Source organism: Vicugna pacos, chromosome 5 (genome assembly GCF_048564905.1).
Source record: "Vicugna pacos chromosome 5, VicPac4, whole genome shotgun sequence".
NCBI lineage: Eukaryota > Metazoa > Chordata > Mammalia > Artiodactyla > Camelidae > Vicugna > Vicugna pacos.
The window spans coordinates 16,646,942-16,667,959 of record NC_132991.1 but is presented as its reverse complement, the minus strand read 5'-3'; the positions used below and the strand labels follow the sequence as shown (position 1 = coordinate 16,667,959).

Below are 21,018 nucleotides of genomic sequence, written 5' to 3'. Positions count from 1 at the left end.
TATGCAAAAAAAGATTACAATATTATCTCTTTGGCGTAAGACTTAAATCAGTTAGTATACATGAAACACAGACAACACTGCTTGGCACACAATAAGCCCTATATAAAGGTTTGCTATAATCACTTTTACTTTTATTTCTTCACCATCATTCACTTCTCAGCACATTCTGACCCCACTTTACCATAAACAGTGTTTACTAAGAACACTAATGACCTCTATGTTGCTAAATCCAACAACTATTTTTCATTCATCATCTTACTTGAGGTCTAGTCATCAGGTGACAATGTTAACACTCTTCTTGGAACATTCTCTTCCCTAGTCCAGGTTTCAATTACCACCTACCTGTGATGTCTTACCCACCTTTATCTGTAGCCCAGACCTCTCTTCTATGCTCCAGACCCCACAAAGCCAGTGGTTATCTGGACAGTCCCCTATAAATGACTCAAAGGCACCTCATAGGCACTATATCCAATACTGAGCCACAATCTTTCTCTCCCTAACCCCCTCTGCCTTAACTACTCTTTCGGCCCCTCTTCAACTGGCTGACCTCTACTCCTATTTTAGTTTAGCTTAAGTATCACTTCCTCAGAGAAACCTGAGGTGAATGTTCTCAAAGAAACTTTCACAGTATGTGGTACCTCTATACCTGGAATTAGATGGTACGCTATACGAGGGCAAGGACCATGTCTGTCTTCTCACTATTCTATCCCAGGACTTTCATGCGGTAGCCTCCAGAGCCCTTTCATTTACACTGGGGTCTAACTGCACTCCTGAACAAGTATACTGTGCCACTTTGTGCCAGGCTAAGACTATTCAGACAGTTAAAACCTGACAAAGTGCAACGAAGCCTAGCAGAGGAGGCAGTATTTAACCAAGCCTCCAAATTACTTTCAATTGCAGTAAGAGGCTCATGGATGACAATTTTTTCAAAAAGCCTGTCTTGGGGAGATTCACCTATTTGACGACCGCTAACAATGCAACAGGTTCAGATAGTTTGAGTATGTGGGGTTTTGTCACTGTGTTTATACCTATCACTTGGGTACCAGTACCCAATCCTACCTTAGCAAGGCCACTGCCTATAACCCAGCACTCCTGTGTGCCAGTACACAGAGCAGCAGTTTGAGAAGAGGTCTCCTACGTGTCCAAGCGGCTACACCGCCGCTGAGGAGTGTTGAAGGCGGGGAAGTCTAAGGCCGGAAAAGTCCAGTCCTGAGCTTGGGCGGATGTTTTAGTGAAAAGTCTGCAGTTAAGACCGGGAGGGGTAAACAGGGCTAAAATGAGAACTGAGCAGACGTCGCAGTTGGTACACGACAAAACTGAGTCCAGTGGCGCGCACGCCAGCTGATAACCCTGAGACCTTTCTCCTCAGAGTCAATCTCGCGATACTATAACAAATTCCAGGGAACTCCCTACAAGTCCGGGCAAATACCCGTAGGGGCGGGGCACGAAATGGAGACGCGGCGCGCGGCCGTCCGCCTACAGCCATCCAGGATCTCGAGAGAGCTGGGTTCTCGCGATCTTTCCGGAGCCGACCCTCCACGCGGAGTCAGAACGTGTGTGCTGTGACTGGAGTGCAGGGAGGGCGGAGACTGTGCGGGAGGGAGAAGCCCCTTTGGCCGGCCCTACGGAAGCCTGCGAGGGAGGGTGGTGTTCGCTGCCCCGTCCGGTAGTCCAGATGCCCAGCGCCAGCGCCTGCCGCAAGAGTCAGGAGAAGCCGCGGGAGATCATGGAAGCGGCGGAAGTGGGTTTCCTCCTTCCCCGGGCCTGGGAGGACAGACCCTTGGGCCGGACCGCGCTGAGGGAGGGAGTAGGGTGAGCGGGGCCCTGGCCTCTGGGTCCCTATCGGTACTTTGTCTCCAGGCCACTGGCCTGGAGTCCGGGCGCTCAGAGCCTTCACCGGTCCTCCAGGGCCCTTGTCCGAACAGCGTGGCCAGACCCACTCCGGATCGCGTTTCTTACGGGGGTGCCTGGGGGGCCTGGCCTGTAAGAAGCGTGTCTCGGGGCTGGGGTGGACCTGAAGTACCAACTGCCCCGGAAGTAGGAGTGGCGGGGTCATATTTAAACCTCCCTGGGTTAGGCACGTCCTTCACGTAATCCATCTTTTCGCTGGAAAATTTTAATGTCCACTGGTAATCGATTTTTGCTCAGCCCTCAAGTTCTTAAATGTTTTTTCAAGTAATGACACTACTTCGTAAAACGATCTGCCAATACGTTTAATGACCATTTTCCATGTGACAGCTTTAGAGAACACTTGTCATTTTTAATTTCTTTTCTTCCCCTAGGTAGGGAAATTTGCAGAGAATATATTTGAGACGAAGTGACCCAAAATCATCTGTGTAACTCATAATACCCTGTGGTCCTTCAGTGCTATTGAAAGATGAAAGTTTGAAACCATCCTACAAGTTGTATGTGCTGTTAGTAAAATTCAGATCCCTGATTGGTTCCTAATTTTTCTCTTGAGGAAATAAGAATCTGTGATAAACTGAATAAAGAATAGGTTATCTTAAGACCATTAGATGGAATAAGGGTTGCTGAAGTATGAACAGTACTAATAAGTGACACCTTTTTTCTCCTCACGTGCTATAACCTATTTATGCGGCCTTCCTGCTACATTATGTGACTGAAATCTTTTCTTTTACAACTGAGGTTATCTTTGTTTTTCAGGTGGTTTTTTTTTTAATACACACACACACACAAAATTGTTCAATAAACACGTTAACGTGTTTCTGGTTTGTTCTGCTATAAACACAAAATCCAATATCCTCCAGATTTAAAGAAGATGATTCAAACACATAGCCATTGTGACAGAAACTAATTGTTTCATCCACCTTGTAAAATGTAAGGAAACTATTTTTGTGTTTTTCTTGATCTGATTAATTATGTAAACTAGCAATGCACTTTTGCAGATAGAGTAGGTGTAGAAATAAGGTAGACATTGTGGCAAAGTTGTCATTTTATAGCTAAAAGAATCTTTAAAAGATCATTTTTTAGATAAAGTGAGATTAAAATAAAAGGCCACTTATTTAATAAGTAAAGTTTGTTAATAATAGCCTGGACTCTAGGTCTCCTGTTTCCTCTTGCTAACTTAAAATGTGTAACAAGAAAATTTGGTGTCATGTTATCAATGTCAAACCACTTGCAACCTGATACAAAGATGGTTTTTAGAAACAGGAAACAGGTGAATTTTTTAATGATGTTTTACAAAAGGAAAGTTGTAGTTAGCTTATATCCAACATCTCCAATTTCTAAAAACTGTAGACATCTGGTGCTCAGAAAGCTTACCGCAAACGCTGGTTCTCTTTGAACATCTCTTCCTGTAATAGGAAGTTAATAAAACTGTGGTACCTCATCCTTCTCCCTTCACAAAGGAAATTTATATCCCTGCTTTGAAGTTGTTTAATCTCCTTTTTGAAGAAGGTAGTTAAGATGTGTTGTACATGTGTGTAAATTTTATTTGAGAGTGCTCTTATGTATGGTATATCACTCTAGGAGTGGTGATCCTCAAAACAAACTAAACAAACTGGGTGCTTATCCTTTTTCTATAGAGTGCATATATAAATGACAGGACAGATTTTCACACTTTAAAACTACTCATTGTGAATTAATAAAATGATCCTGAAAGTTACGTGAATTCATTTTTATGTCATTTGTATTTCTGTGTTTACTATGCTATTAGTGTTTAAAAAGTCATGATGCAAAAACGTTTTTTTTTGTAGGATTATGCTAAAGAACGATATGGAGTATCTTCAATGATACAGTCACAAGAAAAACCAGGTTAGTAGTTACGTGATAATAAATAAAGCTTTTCTTTCTTTGTAATTCCTGGAAAGCTCTTCATGAAGTTTTAGGTAAGGTTGACGTAACTAAAGGCGTAAACTCTGAAAAGCTTAAATGATGTTCATAACCCAAGCAGATGCCACAACCCTGTGCAAACATTGTCAGTTTAGGATCCCTAATCTCTAAAGGGAAAAAATATGTGAAAGGAGTATATTTTAAATGGTAATTTATATTAAAGGTGATTAGGTAAAAGATTTAACTCTGGCCTAGGAGATAAAAGAATGATTAATAGTAACTGTCTTCATCATATACAGCCTTTTTGTATGCTTTAAGAAGTTACTTCCTTTACTTTTCTCCCTGCTTTTATTATATTTCTTTGAAATTGACCTGTTAGTTGTTTCCCTCAGACCTGTAGGTTTTCTGTTTATAAACATTTGTCTTCCTTTTGTTTCTATTGTATATATGCAGTTTCAACAAATTTATCTTACTCAACTATTTAACAGTCATTTTTCTATTGGTAGACACCCCAAATTATGTCTTTCAAACTTTGGTACAACTGTAGACCTTTAAGCTCTGGCCCAAAGGAAGCATTCAGTACTAACTTAGATGCCTGCCTATGAATTGTGTGCTTTGGAAATAATATACCCCAAGGTCAATTTTACTGTTATTTTGGATTTGATTTATTGCTTGATTACAAAATCACTTTTCCTACCCAACTTTGTTGGAAAAGTGTGCAATGAAAAGTTCACAAAGAATAAACCATTTCCAAAAGATAAAGATAGTGAGGTAAAACAATTGAGTATAAAATGTGATACAAGCAATGTAGTATAAGAGAGGACTACCCCTGCTAGGACAAGCAGGGAGGGTCATAAGAGACTTTTTGCCAGCTTAACTATTTTCCCAAACTGGACTTCCTTGAGCTCTAACACAAAGAAGCTCACTGGAGTTTCAATCTCTTACATAAGCCCCAGTCACCCTTTGCCATAATTAACTGTTCCTAGGCAAATCCAGACTACCCTTTTCGACTTACAAGCTCACCCCACCGGAAGGAAAGATATAGGTATATATCTGATTATAGTAAATAAGAGTAAAATTCTGCCTTTGGTTTTACCTCTGTTAAAATTATAATACTTTTCTCAAAATAAAGTTTTCCTTCCTATCTACTTCGATTTCTTCAAATTCCTTCATTCTAATGCCAGTGACTTAAGTGTGGAGGAGGCAGTAGTTTTTCAAACTGAAACCCTGCTGCCACTGATCTTTGCCTCAGCCAGTCATAGTGGTGGGAGTGTGATATGTGCCTCTGGTATATATGGATATGTTAAAAGTTGAGAATCCCTATATTAATTAGTCAGAATGCCACATGAAAGAAGGGCCATTACTCTCTTTAGAGCTATACCCAAAGTCCAAAGTACTATTAAAATTACTCTAATTGTGACACTTATTAAGTGTGACACTTATTTATGTCTGTCTTTTTAGACTTATATTATTCTGTTTTGTTTGGTTTTGAGTTTTGATTGCCTAGTTAGTAAGTTGTTTGCTTTCTCAATCTTGACATTTTCCAATCTGTCTTTTAAAATATTACACTGCTTTGTCTGTGTTTTCTCTTTCACAGTTTTGTCGGAGTTTACACAGCAGACTTGGAAATTAGCTTAACTCATAAGGTCCATTGACAGAGTTTAACTGCAGAAATTCTCTTCTGATGCCCAGTGCTTGAAAATTTCTCATTCATTCTCTTTGATTTTGATGATGAGAAACATGGTTTTCTGTAAATCAAATTCTCTCTAAGCTTCATCTTTACTTTAGGAAGCATTACTCAATGTCTCAATACATTTAGACAAAGTAGGTAAATTATATTTATAATTTGATTTCGTTACAATATCCCCTACAAAGGTATTTTTAAATATTATAGTAAAGAGGTTTTACTGCATGTGATATTGTCACATTTGGTTACAGTTAGGCAATATAATCCTTGAGAATAGAGATCTTGTACTACTCATGATGTGGTATGTCTATTAATACATTTTTAATTAATACTTAAATCTTTTTCTTTAATATTAAAATTATTGCATGTTTACAATGATAACCAAATGATTTTCTGGATCATGATTGCCTTTTTCACTATCTTCACATAATAATTTTCCTGTTTGGGAGACTCTAGATGGGTATAATACTTTGTTATTAGTATTGGAGGGCATAATTGTTGGGGCTCAAAGCCAAAAGGGGAATTTACTGGTTCACGTAACTATAGGAAACAAAATGTAAGAAGGCATAAGATGTGATTGGATTTAGAGGTTCTAGCATTATCTTCAGGGCTATCTGTCTCTGCTTCTTGGCTCTACTTCCTTTAGGCCATTGACCTCATTCTCTCATCCTGCAAACTCAAGTAGTAAGAAAGATGGTGCCTGCAGCCCCGGGCCTACACTGTCCCAGCTCAGCAACCCTAGGGAAGGCAGCTTTGTCTCCAGTATCTGTTCATTGAGTCCCAGAGAAGGACTTTGATTAGCTCAGTTTGAGTAACATGCCCTTCCCTGGATCAGTCACTGTGCCTGGGGAATAGGGTTCTATGACTGTCCAGGCCTGGCAGAGAATCCTCCCCTGTGGGTAGCTGACTTATGTACCAAGGCAGGCAAGCAGAAATACTGTGTCTACTTAAGCAAAGCCTATTTGGCTTTATAAGTAATTGAAGTTCAGGATATTTGCATTTTGAAATTATCTCTTTGACTCCAATGTAGATTGAATTGGGATCAGGGGATTGCCAGTTAGAAGGCTTTTCCTGTAGTTTAGGCAAGATATAATAGTACTTTGATTTGGAATGGTGGCAGTGAAGATGAAAGAGAATTGGATAGATTTTATAGATCTATTTAGAAAATGTTATTCATATAACTTGAGGCAAATTACATATAGAAGGTGACTGAAAAGATGTTGTAGGGAAGTGGGTATAGCTTACTGATAGAGCTCATGCTTGGCATGGATGAGGTCCTAGGTTCAATCCCAGTACCTCTATTTAAAAAACAAAACAAAAAAGAAGATGTAACTCTCATGCATTGTTGGTAGGAATATAAATTGGTGCGGCCACTATGGAAAACAGTATAGAGGTTCCTCAAAAAATTAAGACTAAAACTACCATATGACCTAGTGATTCCATTTCTGGGTGTTTATCTAAAGAATACTAAAACACTAATTTGAAAAGATATATGCACCACGTTGTTCACTACAGCATTATCTACAATAGCCAAAATATGAAAACAACCTAAGTGCCCATCAGCAGATGATTGGATAAACAAGATGGGGTGTGTGTGTGTGTGAGAGAGAGAGAAAAAGAGAGAGATGGAATACTGCTCAGCCATTAAAAAGATGAAATTTTGCCATTTGTGACCATGTGGATGGACCTTAAGGGTATTGTGCTAAGTGAAGTAAGTCGGATAGAGAAAGACAAATACCATATGATTTCATTTATATTTGGAATATTGATAAAAGTAGTAAATGAACAAATCAAACCAAAAAAAAAATCAAACACAGATACAGGGAACAGAATGGTGATTACCAAAGGGAAAGGAATGTAGAGGGATGGTAAAATGGGTTAACAAAGTCAGCTATATGGTGATGGATGGAAACTAAACTTTTGGTGTTGAGCATGCTGTAGTGTATACAGAAGCTGAAATGTAATGTTGTACACATGAAACCTATATAATGTTAGAAACCAGTTTTAAAAAGCAAAAGAAACAGTGCTGCTGGAGATTGAGAATTGTTTAAGATAATACCAAGTACTCTGGCTAGCTATCAAACCAAAATAATTTTGATCTGTTTGATCTTTTTCTGAATTACAAAATTGTTTCACTTATCTGGCGCAGATCGAGTTTTGGTTCGACTTAGTGACTTGACGGTACAAAAAGCTGATGAAGTTGTTTGGGTGCGTGCAAGGGTTCATACAAGCAGAGCTAAAGGTAAGTGTGATTTAATGATTACAGCTTTTTTGGTAAAGGCTTTGAATTTTTTGTTCTGCAAATTCCTCAGCTGTTTTCTTTCCTAAATCTTTGTAAAGTATTAGCATTAATTAATTAATTTTAGTCTTCTAAGACATCCTTAAAAATAGTTTGGCTTTAAAACTCAAATGAAATCTTAGACTTTAAGGTATTTTTCTAGCATGTCTCAAAAGTTTAAGTTTTTTAAAGTGAAGAATGTTTTGGAGTAAAGCTGAAACAAGAACGGCCATGACTTGATAATTAATGAGGTACGTGGGGATTGTAGGTAGACATTGATATCTTTTACAAGTATTGATCAGTTTGTCCTTCTAATGTTTATCTCATTTCTTGTTGTTTCCCTCTGCAATAATTAGTAGATTGTCCAATATTACAGCGATTTTCACAATGAAGAATTTTTGCAACAGCAGAGATTAAAAACTCCTGCTGAGTTATTTCATGACTTTCAGTGTTCTGCGTAAAATGTTATTAGAGAACAATGCCAAAGTTTAAAAGTAGATTAAAAAAAGTTTTCTTCTAGTCCAAGTTTTCTGTTATCAGGAATAGATGTTAAATTTTATCAGGCCTTGTCTAGAAATTTTTTCCCTCAAAACATCATTGGATCGAGTATATTTATGTAGAGATTCATTATACTATTCTCTTTGCTTTTGTGTTTGTTTGAAGTTTTCCACATGATGAAAAATTTAAAATATGGTTGATCTTCGTTATTCACAGGTCGTGTATTTGCAAATCCACTTACTTGCTAACATGTATTTATAACTTCTAAATCAGTAGTTGCTGTGCCAACATTGTCATTCACAGACATGCCAGACACACATGTGCAGAGTGGCAAGAAATTTGAGTCCCCCAATGCACACCTTTGCAGCTGAGGTCAGATATAGTGAAGCTCTGCTTTGTATCAGTTCTCATAAACCAGTGTCTTTTTTGCAATCTATTTAGTGCCTCATTCTTCACAGTCTTGTGCTTTTCGTTGCTGATTTGACTGTTTAAAATGGGCTCCAGCATCGTGCTGAAATGTTTTCTAGTGTTCCTAAGTGCAAGAAGGCTGTAATATGCATTAAGAATAAAATACAAGTTATTAGATAAGCTTTGTTCAAGCATGAATTTCAGTACTGTTGGCCATGAGTTCTATGTTAATGAATCAACAATATGTATTAAATAAGATATTTGTATTTTTATGAAAGTTTTTACTTTATTTCAATTTACCAGTAACAGTAAATGTATATGCCTGAGAGTAGAAATGTTGCTTTGTCATGTGTCCCTTTGCTGTTAAATTACATCTGGATTCTTTTTTCACCAAATTCCTTGCTCTAAAAACTTTTAACCAACCATAAGCCCTTGGAGGGGGCAGAAAGCAATGTTTGCCGTTTTCTTTCTTTATTGTTAACCTTCTTCTGAAGCCCAAAGATCCACTACAAAAAAACACCACCAAACTCACAAAAAGTATGTTAACTAAAATTAAAGCCTCTTTGGTTAAACTAGTACTTACCACAACCCATAGCCTGTCACTGAAGTACCTCTTGGCTCTCCACAGTTTTATCATCAAAATAAGGTGTCTTTAACAGAAATACAGAACAATTTACGTATTGAGGGACTGATGAAAATATTGTGACCAGACATTCACAGAAACATAGACCTGTATTTCCTCGAGGAGCAATGGTTTAGTACTTGCTAATTCATTGTTCCTGGTGACTTTCTAAAACGTAACTACCACAAATAGAGAAAGAATCAACTGTATGTAACTGTAGTGGTTTACAGTAATTCAGTGGATTTCTTAATGTTGAACCATTTTTGGATTCTTGGAATAAACTGAATTTGTTAAAGGTGTGGGTGGTATTCTTTTAGTGTAGTACTAAGTTAAGTTTATGTGTAATAGGTGTTTTTTGGAATTTTACATTAATCTGGTTTTCATAGTTTTTATTTGGAAAATCCTACTTTAAGTTTTTATATATATATATATATATATATATATATATATATACACACACATATATGTTTTATATATATATATACATATATATGCATGTGTGTATTTTTAAGTTATAAGTTACCCAAGTAATACATGAATATTTTCACATGAATTTTTCCAGGAATACAGAAATGATATTCCTTTTTTTCCTCTACTGCCTATCCTTTGCCCCAGTCTTTTCTATTAATTCATAATAATTTGTTCAGTGTCTTTCAAAAAATCTTTTTAATGCACATACATACAGATTTTTGTTTTGTACATTTTAATGTGTCTTATTTTATGTAGATGATATATTTTTACAAGTTATTGTGTAACCTTTTAAATTTTAAATTAACAGTGTTTCTTGGAGATCATTCCATGATATTAGTTATAGATCTACATGAGACAGTATTTCTCCAAGATAGATATCTAGAAGTGAAATTGCTAGGTTGAAAGGTATGCATATGCATATTAAAATTTTCTACTCTTTGATTACCCTCCAAAAAAGCTCTACTCAGTTATACTCCCACAGGTATGTGACAGTAACACTTTCTCCACATCCTTGCCAGTAATGATTGTCAGTGTTTTTTATTTTTGCCAAACTAGATTATCTGAAAAATAAATAAAATCTTGTGCTTTGAAGTGGCAGAACCTTGATTGCTGCTGCTACTCCTTTCTTCCTTACATTGGAAAAATCATGCCAATAAATATGACTTATTTGGAATCATTCATTTGCTTTAACTCCCGAGGTAGTAACACATTAAAATTGGACTTGGAAAAACAACCTATGCTGGCAGTTTCAAGTAAAGCAAAATTCTGAAAAACCATGAATTAGGAGATGAAAGTGTCAAAATCATAGCATCAAAAGTATGACAACTAGAATCCTGTTACATTAAAAAAAATCTGTTTATATAACAAATATCTATATTTTTCCTCAAATTAAGAGCAGTGTTTTACACATTTTTAAAGATTAAAAATCAAATTTCTTACAGTAGGTTTATGTATCACATCCCTAAAATCAAGATTTTTACATAGGAGCAAGGAGAAATTTTTAACTCTTAATGATACATTTAACATTAATTTATTTCGATTGTGAAAGCTTATGAGCTTAAGTCTGAATATTGAAAGAGTAATTGAAATATCTGTGGTTCCGTTCAAATTTTGTACATAGTACATGAAAGTCATTGGCACAAGAGAATTCTCTTTCAATATTGTTCTTCCTAAAAACTTAACTTATTTACTTCCAAAATAGCTAGTTTATTTAGGTAGTCATACAGTTTAGAATTTTTAATACCAAAAGTTAGAACCTCAACTTACATCCATTCAAGAATATTTCAGGGAAAATAACAAATGGAAAGTACTTCAAAACATTTAGGTCTTTGCTGTTTATACCATAACTGATTAAGTGATAAAGGAAAATACTAGTTTTGGGTATTAGGAAGTGAAAGAGGAATGACAGTTCCTTATGAAAGTAAGGGGGATCAAGAGGCCCAGAATTATTTAAAAATAAAGCTGGTTACAGGACATAAAGAGAATCTTTTATGGACAAAGTAAACTATTTGGAACTTTTTAAAAAGTGAAACTGTTATAAAGGATGAAGGATTAGGAAGATGATAAAGGAAAGATGAGGGAAATAGAACATGAAGGAAGCTAGCCTGTTATTCTAAGTGCTCTTTACAGTGTACTTTGGTAGGGAATAAAATGAACCACCTCCGTGGAATGTTTATGTTCTTGTTACTAAGCATGTTCTTGTTACTAAGCACTTTGCTGGCACTTTGGTGGTTGCATCATTGAGGTTTCCATGATGGTTAGCATAGTACCTTTGCCTGTAGAATATGCTAGTTGTAGAATCAGTGTTGAAAGTGATCTGAAGTTCCTTGAAATTCGTTTAATAAGTCCATACCATGACAGAATAATTTTCATGATTTATAATATTTTTTTGAAATTGGTGATTTGCCTGTGTTCTCATAACAAATATCTTAGAAGCATTTTGAAAGTGTAGTGGGAACTTGGGTTTCTTAAAAGCTTGTCAGTTGAGTATGAGTATTCTGGCTATGGAAGCCAGATACACATGTGTATGTCCCTGATGAGTATACTAAATTTTGGCCCAATTTTAAAGTAGAGAGGCGTTTTTCTTCTTTGTAAAACCTGAAGTAGCATGTCCTTAATACTCTTGTGTACTTTCTGTCCTGTTCAGGGAAGCAGTGTTTCTTAGTCCTACGTCAGCAGCAGTTTAACATCCAGGCTCTCGTGGCGGTGGGAGACCATGCAAGCAAGCAGATGGTTAAATTTGCTGCCAAGTAAGTAAGCAATTATATCCTGTTGTCAGAATGAACAATGGTGGGAACCAAGACTCCCAGGGCTTTGGACCATTTTCATACATTAACATCAATGCTTCGTTTGTTTAAAAATGTAGTTATTTAAATTGTCAGTTCAGTGTTGCTGAATACATTAAACTTACAAAAGAGAAAATATGGAGCACAGGCTTGGAATTCATTTGGAACTGCTGAAGCAGCACTCTCTACAGACAAGTCACATTTACTTTCAAGTAGAGTAACAAAAAGCCTGGCAGCCTCAACACAGCAAAGCAACTTTATTTTGTTGTGTTTGTTGAGCTTCATTTCCTCCCTCCCTCCCCCAGTTTGAGATTTGCATATTAAGCAACAAGTTTTCTAACTGAATAGTGGAAGTGTTTAAAATAAAGAATTTAATTTTGTAAATGGTTCCATCCTGAAGGAAGTAAAACAAATGTTATAACACGTTACAACTTTCAACTTTGATCCCAAAAGCTTTAAATAAATAAATAAATAAATAAATAAATAAATAAATAAGTAAGTAAGTAAGTAAGTAAGTAAGTAAGTAAGTAAGTAAATAAGTAAATAAGTAAATAAGTAAAGGTAAAGGTAAAGATTGCTTTCCCCCCACAGAAGTGTTACTGTCTAGCTCAGAGGTCCCATAGAAGCCCATTGCTTTGTTCAGTTTGCAAGAGGCAGGATATGGAGATGGCATAGTGGTTGTGCATGCTGGAACACTAAGGTAATAAGAGTTGGTCATGTGGCTAGTCTTGTTCATATGTTTTCCTCAATTTAATCAAAATTTAATTTCTATGGTAATGATAAAATAAGACTTGGAAAAATGAGTGATTTTTACATTTTAAGCAATAGAGTACTTTATAGGCATAAATGTTTTTTAGCAGAAGTTTGATCAAGTAAATGTTATATTTTTAATTGATTTTTATCTCTGTGCTTGATATATTATATATGTATATAAATATGTACATATATATATATATATATATGCTTTCAAAGATGAGTTAATATAGATAGAATTACCAGTTTTAGAACTAGGAAAAAACTAAGAAGTGATCTAATTTAACATTTTAATTTATGTTTGGGCCCTCCCTGACTACCCCAGCATAATGTTCTACATATAGTGGATGCTTAGCAACTGGTTTTGGTTGATACTTAGTTTTAGTGTACTATAGAAATACCTGCACTCAGGTTTAAAGACTCCAGTGCCATTATATCAATTTACTGATGAGCGCCGAGGTGTTAGTACTACTAGTGCAGTAGTCCCACCTCTCCCTGTCTCCCAGTCCTGCAGTCCAGAGACTGTCACTTTCATCTCTCCTACCTGTATCTTTTGGTGATTAGGTTTGCTGTTTTCATCTCATGGTCCATAGGGGTGTATGCCTGTGGGGTGAATTTGTCATCTAACCTTTTAAGGTCAGTCTATATCCTATGAAGTGGGACATAAGTAATCTCGATCCCTAGAGATAAACTTTACCTACACAGAGAGGCATCTGTAAAAAGATCCGCTGAAAACCACAGACATGTATACCAAATTATATTTAATATACTGGAGAATACTGGGGAAAAGTCCACTTAAAATCAACAAACTTTATGGCTTCTGTCTTTTATGTATTATATTGGTTCTGAAGACTAATATATGAAGCTGACAGCTTTATATAGAATGTATTTTTTTCATTAAACTGCATTATAGAAGTAGACACTCCTCAGAAACTCCTGGCACTTGAGTAACAGCAGTTGACCCTATCAGATGTCAACCAAAGCTTACTAAGCTAGAAGAGCTGCTTGCAAACAGAATTTAGTTCACTAAAGCCCTTATAATACATATTAAAGAAAGGCTTTCATCTAAACAGGATGGTATATGGGTAATCTTTCTTTTAGATATAGAAAGAATTTAGATAATTTAGCCCAGATTTCAAAATCTTCAGGTGGAACTCAATCAAGATCTAGATCTGATTTTAATCTTAATTTAGGTTTAACAATTGGATGTGACTTTGTTTTTTTTTAAAGCAAAGAACATGTAGCTATTAGTCCCTTGAAAAAAACTGGACTTAATATAATTAGTAATGTGTGGGAAAAGATTGTTTCATAATAGGGCTGTTGCAAATTATAAAGCATTTGACTGATTATATACAAGTGAATGGAACCAGTTTTATACAATAGGTCTAATATTAGTAGTTAGGTTATAATTATTTAACTTTTGGCACTACTCGTATGTTAAGGTGTCTAGCCTGAGTAATTAAGAGTAAATGTGTTAATAGTTTTTGCTACCCTGTGAAAAAAGAAAATTCTCATGACTATGGTGGGAAATGATGAGTTTTTAGTTTTTTGGTTGATTGCTAAGATAATTTTCTTAGGAACATAGTTTCTTGCTCCTGATAGGTCAATCAGCTTGTCTTTTTTATGTAATTTTACTATACTTCCAAAGTAGTTCAGATATCCTCATCTTCCTTAGTAATAGAAGTCTAATTAAAACACATGTCCTCTCTGACAGAAAGCCAGTAGTATAACCTTACAGAGTACCACTTTTTTAAGAAGAATATCAAGAACAAAAAAATTTTACTTGAAAATTACCTGCTGTATTCATGAATAATGATAAAAAAGTGAAGTTGTAATGTAAATTCTGAAGAACTTTCAGAACTTCTTTAGGGAAAAGGTATGTTGGTTTTTTTCCTTCATCCTTCAGAATCCTTTTCCTGAAAAGTCCATACATGCCATAAGTTTCTTTTTAAGTGCTATTTTTATCTAAAATCTTTAATGGCTTCCTATTTCCAACCATGTCCAATATTAATTCTGCCTGCTCGCTCCCCTTGATATTTCCAACTACCTCCCAATATACATGCTTCAGGTTGAGCAGACTCTCCATATGTGCAATGACCTCTTTGCTTACTTGACTTATTATTTTAAAGGCTCTGGCTTTATTCTTTAAATCCTCGTTCTTTGTCGCTTAAGCCTCTGGCCTTCATGATCCTCACTGATTGCTGTCTCTTTTCTGTGGAGTCCATAAATAAATTTAACTGGAAATTTTCTATATTTTTTAAAATGTAGTGCACATTTTGATGATTATCCTAAAGTTATATAAGGGTAGTATGCATATCATTTTATAGGCTAACTTATAGCAAAGAACTGCTGTGTGAATTCAGTACTTCCATTTAGCATTTACTGTCATATTTATTTATAGTTAGGTTCACGCCAACTGAAGCCAATGATATTCCTGTTCTGTACAAATGAAGATTTCGCCATAGTTTGAATAGCAGCATGCTGAATGAGTTGGATTACTAGGTGGTACTTCATAGTTAAGAGGCATTCTGAAAAGTCTGTGCCTTTCAACCAGACTTACTGAATCCTATTTTCGTCTGCACAGAGGCAGCAGATTACTAATAGTATAATAGTCTTCATACAAGGAGAAATGTTCCTATTTCCAGTTCCAGTAGTTATCAGATTACTCATTTGACTCAAATTTCAATTAATAATAATACATTATTAACTTTCACATGAACATGATAGTTTTATAAAATTATCAACTGATATTTTATTTAAATTGTCATTTTTAGATTGCTCTTTGCAGAACTTTGGTTAATTATGACGCTTAATTATCCTGAACCAACCTCAAAGTTAACGTTTTATGTAGTTGTGAACAGGAACTCTTCATATGGCTAATATTAAAGTACAATTACAGAAAAATTGAATACAGAATTGGATCTGAGACTATAGCTTTATACAGTAAACCAAATGTTGACAGTTTAGGTTTAGCAAACTTTAAATTAGATTGGAATTTTATTGTTTTTAATATTTGTTTTCTTTTAAAATTCATTTTGATTTAAAAAGATTTTTAAAAGGGCTATAAGCATAAGGCATTTATACTAGTTTTATATTTTTAAGTATTTAAGTAACATGATAGAACTAGTTTAAGCACTCACCAAAGGTCCCTGATATTGTTAGTTCCACTAAAGGGAGTCCACTGATCTATGCCACACTGAGTAGTGCTTAATTCTTACCAAGCTTATTTTGAACTTAAGATTCGTGGGGTTTTGATGAAGAAAAATGAGTTCACAAAATAAGTGATCGTAGAACTTCTGGGATGATTGAAACTTTTCGTTTTTACAAGGCAACTGGGTATAACAGAGGGCTAAAGGGCCAGAGACTTGACTTCTTACTAATGAGCCACGTGACTTCATAAATTGTTTATTGTATGGTAGTCTTACTTCATTCATTACAACTAAGACCCTTCTTTAAACATCTTTATTTCTATATGCCTGGGAAATATTAAAGTCTGAGATTGGGTGTGGTACTAATTCAGTGTAATTGAAAGAAGTTAATTGACACATAGGCCAACCTTGTTCCTGCTTTAAAATTGGAATATAGATTTTTATTATCAAAAAGGAGTTTATTATTTTTTTAAATACTTATATAATTTATATATTTTTGCATGTTATTTTAATTTAACTAGCAAATATATGGTTTCTCATGTTTGGGCATATTTAGTTCTTTGCCTCAATGAATTGTATATTAAATTTATATCATTGAAGCATTTTATGTTGGTACATTACTAGAAAAACTAGTGTTTAGCAACTTTAAAGCCTGTCCTCTTTTCACCTAATCTTTTATTACCTCTTTCCCAGGATTTAAAGATTATTAATTTGAATGTGGATGGTTATATAGACCTGTGGAGCACATTTCTCATTGAGTACAGTAAGATTCAATAAATTATTTCTGACGACCACAAAAGTAGCAAATTTGTTGCCAGTTTTGCCAAAAACCTTTAATACTGAAGTTTCTGTAAGTGTCTAATTGTAATCGTTTTGTTGGTATTAGAATATGTAAATATGAAAGACAAGCTTAAAATAGTGTCTTGTTCACCATTATCAATTTTGGAGGGAAGAGGATAAATAGGAATAAAATAGGAATCGTTTTGAAAAATATGAGCTAATGACTACCTAAAATCAACATTTTGGCCGTCACCTAGCTTTCTCCAACTCCCATATTTATCCCTGCTGTTAACAAGTAACAATCAGGATATATCAGTATACTACAGAATTTCTTACATATCTTAGATCTTTACTGTGACAATCTAGTATAATAAAGCCCTTTGAGGGGCTTAAATCTGTGGTGCCTAAAACAATGTGAAGTAAAAGTGAAATAAAACCATTATTCATACAAAGCTTATGCTGCCAACCTTCCATCATTCTCTTGGGCATATTGAGTAGATTATATGAATAATGATGGGATACTCTTCAGGGATCTCTGTAACAAGTACCATATATTTTTTAGATGAAAGGCCATAGAAAGCCCTCCCCTCCGCACCACACACACAAATGGCCTTCTACTGCATGTGAAATATTCTTTTTAATATTTAGGAAACTTAATCTACAGTTAAAATTTAGTGTGATGACTGCTATTTATCTTGTCACGCTTTTGAGTATTTAGCATTTTTATATTTATGGGGTGCACCCCAGTAAAGGTTCAGTGCAGTGATCACCTGTAGCTTCCTTATTTCATGCACAGCGGCAGTAACAGATTTATGTAATATAACGGTAGCAGCAGTAATAGTTAACTATTACTCACACTAAGTATGGAGCTACAGAGTGCTGTACTTCTGTTTTTTTTTTTTCTTAATATTCATAGTAGCACTATGAGGTATAGATACTCTTTGGCTTTTTTTTTTTCCTTGTCTATTCTTAGTTTTACAGATAACGGACATTAATAGTTGAAATACTCCTCGTATGTCATCCTGCCTCTCTGAGATTGTGTAAAGATATTAGTTCAAAGCCCTCCACAGTTTATGTAGCTCACTTAGAATACAACCGTAATGTCATTGAAATATGTTGGTGACTGGGAAAGGGAAGCCCCCATTGCTTTCTCCCCTTAGAAGTGCCTTTTTTAGAGTGCGCGGTTTATTCTGGTGCATATCCTCAAGGAGTAGGTAGCTATTTTGTTGATTGAGGGTGCTAATAACTTTTAGATACTGTTCCCAAGTTAGTGAGAACCAAAACTGGTGAAAAATAATAATTTTCGTTTTAAAAAGTATAACTGATTTTAAAGTAATAAAGATTTTTACATTGAGTTATAAGTTGATGCTAAAAACAGTTCCAAAGTAGGAATTAAAATTTTTTCTATCAGTAATACTAATGAATTTGTCTCTTCTAGTATAAAGTGGTAGTTGCCTTCCTAAGGAATTATCCTACTGTTAGAAAGCACATAATGAAAGGAGGGAGGGTATAGCTCAAGTGGGAGAGCACATGCTTAGCATGCACAAGGTCCTGGGTTCAATCCTCAGTACCTCCTCCAAATATAAATAAATAAATAAGTAAATAAATACATAAACAAACCTAATTACCTCCCCCTCATTAAAAAAAAAGCATGTGATAAAAATAGTAGGGGGAAGGGGGGAAGTTTGTTAGAAACTAAAGAGTTTCATGTTTGCAAAGACAGTTATTTTTCTTGAATAATTTCAGTATAAAAATATTTTATAGCTATAATCATAAACATGAAGCCTAAAACTCACTAGCAAATTTACATCCACTTTTGCTTATAGTCTTTTGCTTTTTATCTTATCATCATCAGCACCGCCACAGAGTGCATTGCACACATTATTATCACTCTGATTGTAGGAAGTAAAACACAAAGTCACTCAACAAAGCAGCTGTGTGGTGTATGCAGCTGATGTGGAAGATAGGACTGCAGACTCAGAATTTAAAATAAGAACTTACCCTTTACCAAGATTCTGGATGCGGGAAGGAAATGAAAGAGTTTGGCTGGATAACTGATGCTGTTCCTTAACATATTAGGCTCTTTGTTATATACTTGTACAAACTAAAATTCTGTCCTAGAATTGCTTGCTGTCAACAAGGGAGGAGATCTTGGACATTTGGGTAGGAGTGTCCTTTTGGGTTAACTTTTTGTAGAGTGGTGCTAATATTCAGTCAGTTCTGTTGTAATAGATGCATCCCTAAAAATCACTGTGCTATGCAAAATTATGTAATAAAAACCTCAAGGTTTATGGAGAAAATAGGTAAATGACACAGCAGTCAAAAACTTCACCAGTGACAGAGTTTTATGAAAAGAACCTAATTTAAAAAAAATATAGAATAGTTTTATACATATTAAATAGTTGAGAAATACATAAATACAATAAATATCACACATTATCTTTAAAAAGACACTCTGTTTCCTTGTGAAAACGGGGGAGAATTTAAGCTTGTAAATAATTACGAAGTAGTGAAAGGAAGGCTGTCTGAAATTGGAAGGGAAGTTGGACCACCAGATGTGAATGGCTTATAACACAGGTAGATGTTTGAGGTGTGTGTATTCCTACATGGCTAAGTTCACCTGAGTACAGTTGTCTGCACTGACCTATTGTTTCTAACTGATGAAATCTGGCATAGGGAAACACAAAATTCTCATTATGCTCACATTGATATCTAATATATCAATTGTGTTGGAATTAATTCAGCTTTTCAAAACAAATGTTATAGCAAAACTAACTATATTCTTAAAAAAGATAATAATGTTTGTGCAGTGAGTAGGTCAAAATGTAAGACTTACCTGTTTGCTAACTGCTTGGAAAATAAAGAAGTGGAAAATGACTTCATGGTCTCTAGTTTGAGAAACTATGTGGAAAGGACACCGTCAATCTGGAATCAATTCCAGAATGGGCTGGGACTAAACACAGCTCACTCTCTGGAGCTAGGATGGGCTTATGGTCCCTTAGACTACTTGGCCAGATAAGGATACTGAACAAGGGTGGGGCTCTGTTACCAATGAAGAAAGGGAAGAGGGGTTGTATATGCAGTTTGTATAGACAGTATCTCCTGATCTTGCTTACTATGTTGAGTAAATTGGAGAGAAGTCTAGCCTTTTGGGTTCACAAAAAGCCTAAAGATTGAAATGGGTTGTTTTATTGAAATCATTATATTTTTCTGTTTCACAGGATTCTGCTCTTCCCATCCAAGGAGGAGCATCTATCATCCTCTCATTCTAAATGTTTTCAAGCGACTACATGAAACATGTTGGCTTTAACACTCCTTACTTTTCCTCCACTGCCTTCAGTGTTACTTCATTTTAACAACACACTCCTGTGGTCACAGCTTGGATTTTGCCCCTTAGAATTTCATTTTAAACTCCAGTGGCCATTCTCTCTAACCATAATTTCCACCTTTCTACCTCTCTAATGCCTCTTAATTTTCTCTGGACCTCATCAGGACTTCTAGTTTTTGTTTTTTGTTTTTTTTTTTTTATATCAATCTCCCCATTTTCTCCTAGTTTTTTCTGTCCCCTTTTGACCTCGTGCAACCCCAGTTCCATTCCTAGAACTACTCTCACTGAACCCATATCCACTGTTCCCCATCTCTGTCTTTTCCCTTCAGATGCCCTGCTAACTCCCGGTCCATAGACTCAGCATCCCGTTGTCTAATACCAGGTTAAACGGTATATTGTGTATTTGTAGCAACTATTGATTTTTACTCCTCAGCTGGGCCCAGTAGAATATATTCTACTTTATAATGAAAACAGAGCTTTATAAGCCCCCTCTGCTTTCATTGTGTTGTTGAACTCTTTAGGCAGTCATTCCTCTTTTCCCCTTAGCTTCTAAGTATAATTATAATTAGAAAAGGAAAATTTAGAAAATACTGTGAATTCCATTGCTTAATATATTATCAGCCTTCTGTTATTATTAAAAACAGCATATGAACAACAACATACAAATGCTAGTGGATTCTGTTACTTATTTAAATAAAGCAAAAATTCTTACTTATAGATGTTTTAAGGTTACTTTAGAAATTTGAGGATCAGTAGAGCTTGAGGTAATTCAAATGAATATTTAGTAACACATTCACTTTGGGAGGCTAGCAGCTTAGTGAGCCAACTAACCATTTTGTTAGAATCTCTGGTTTGGAAAATAGCATAACTAGAAATATGTCTGAGGAACAGGCCATTTTTTATCCTCATTTAATTTTCATTCTGTCTGAGATGTGTTTTTATATTAAATGCTTGTAATTATCTTTAG

The 21,018-nt window shown here is 35.4% G+C and overlaps 1 protein-coding gene across 2 annotated transcripts in view; it reads left to right on the top strand.

The window, feature by feature from the left end:
• The first annotated feature begins 1,462 nt into the window (after positions 1–1,462).
• Positions 1,463–21,018, top strand: part of DARS1 (aspartyl-tRNA synthetase 1) — a 50,930-nt gene continuing 31,374 nt past the window's right edge. The window contains exons 1-4 of one of the 2 annotated variants that reach the window (XM_015243814.3): positions 1,463–1,741; positions 3,717–3,774; positions 7,629–7,721; positions 11,903–12,005. In XM_015243814.3, coding sequence (XP_015099300.2) covers positions 1,676–1,741; positions 3,717–3,774; positions 7,629–7,721; positions 11,903–12,005 — 320 coding nt within the window. In that variant the 5' untranslated portion in view covers positions 1,463–1,675. Of the gene's footprint in view, positions 1,742–3,716; positions 3,775–7,628; positions 7,722–11,572; positions 11,654–11,902; positions 12,006–21,018 lie in introns of those variants that run through there. The other variant, XM_072960902.1, reaches the window with a different exon arrangement.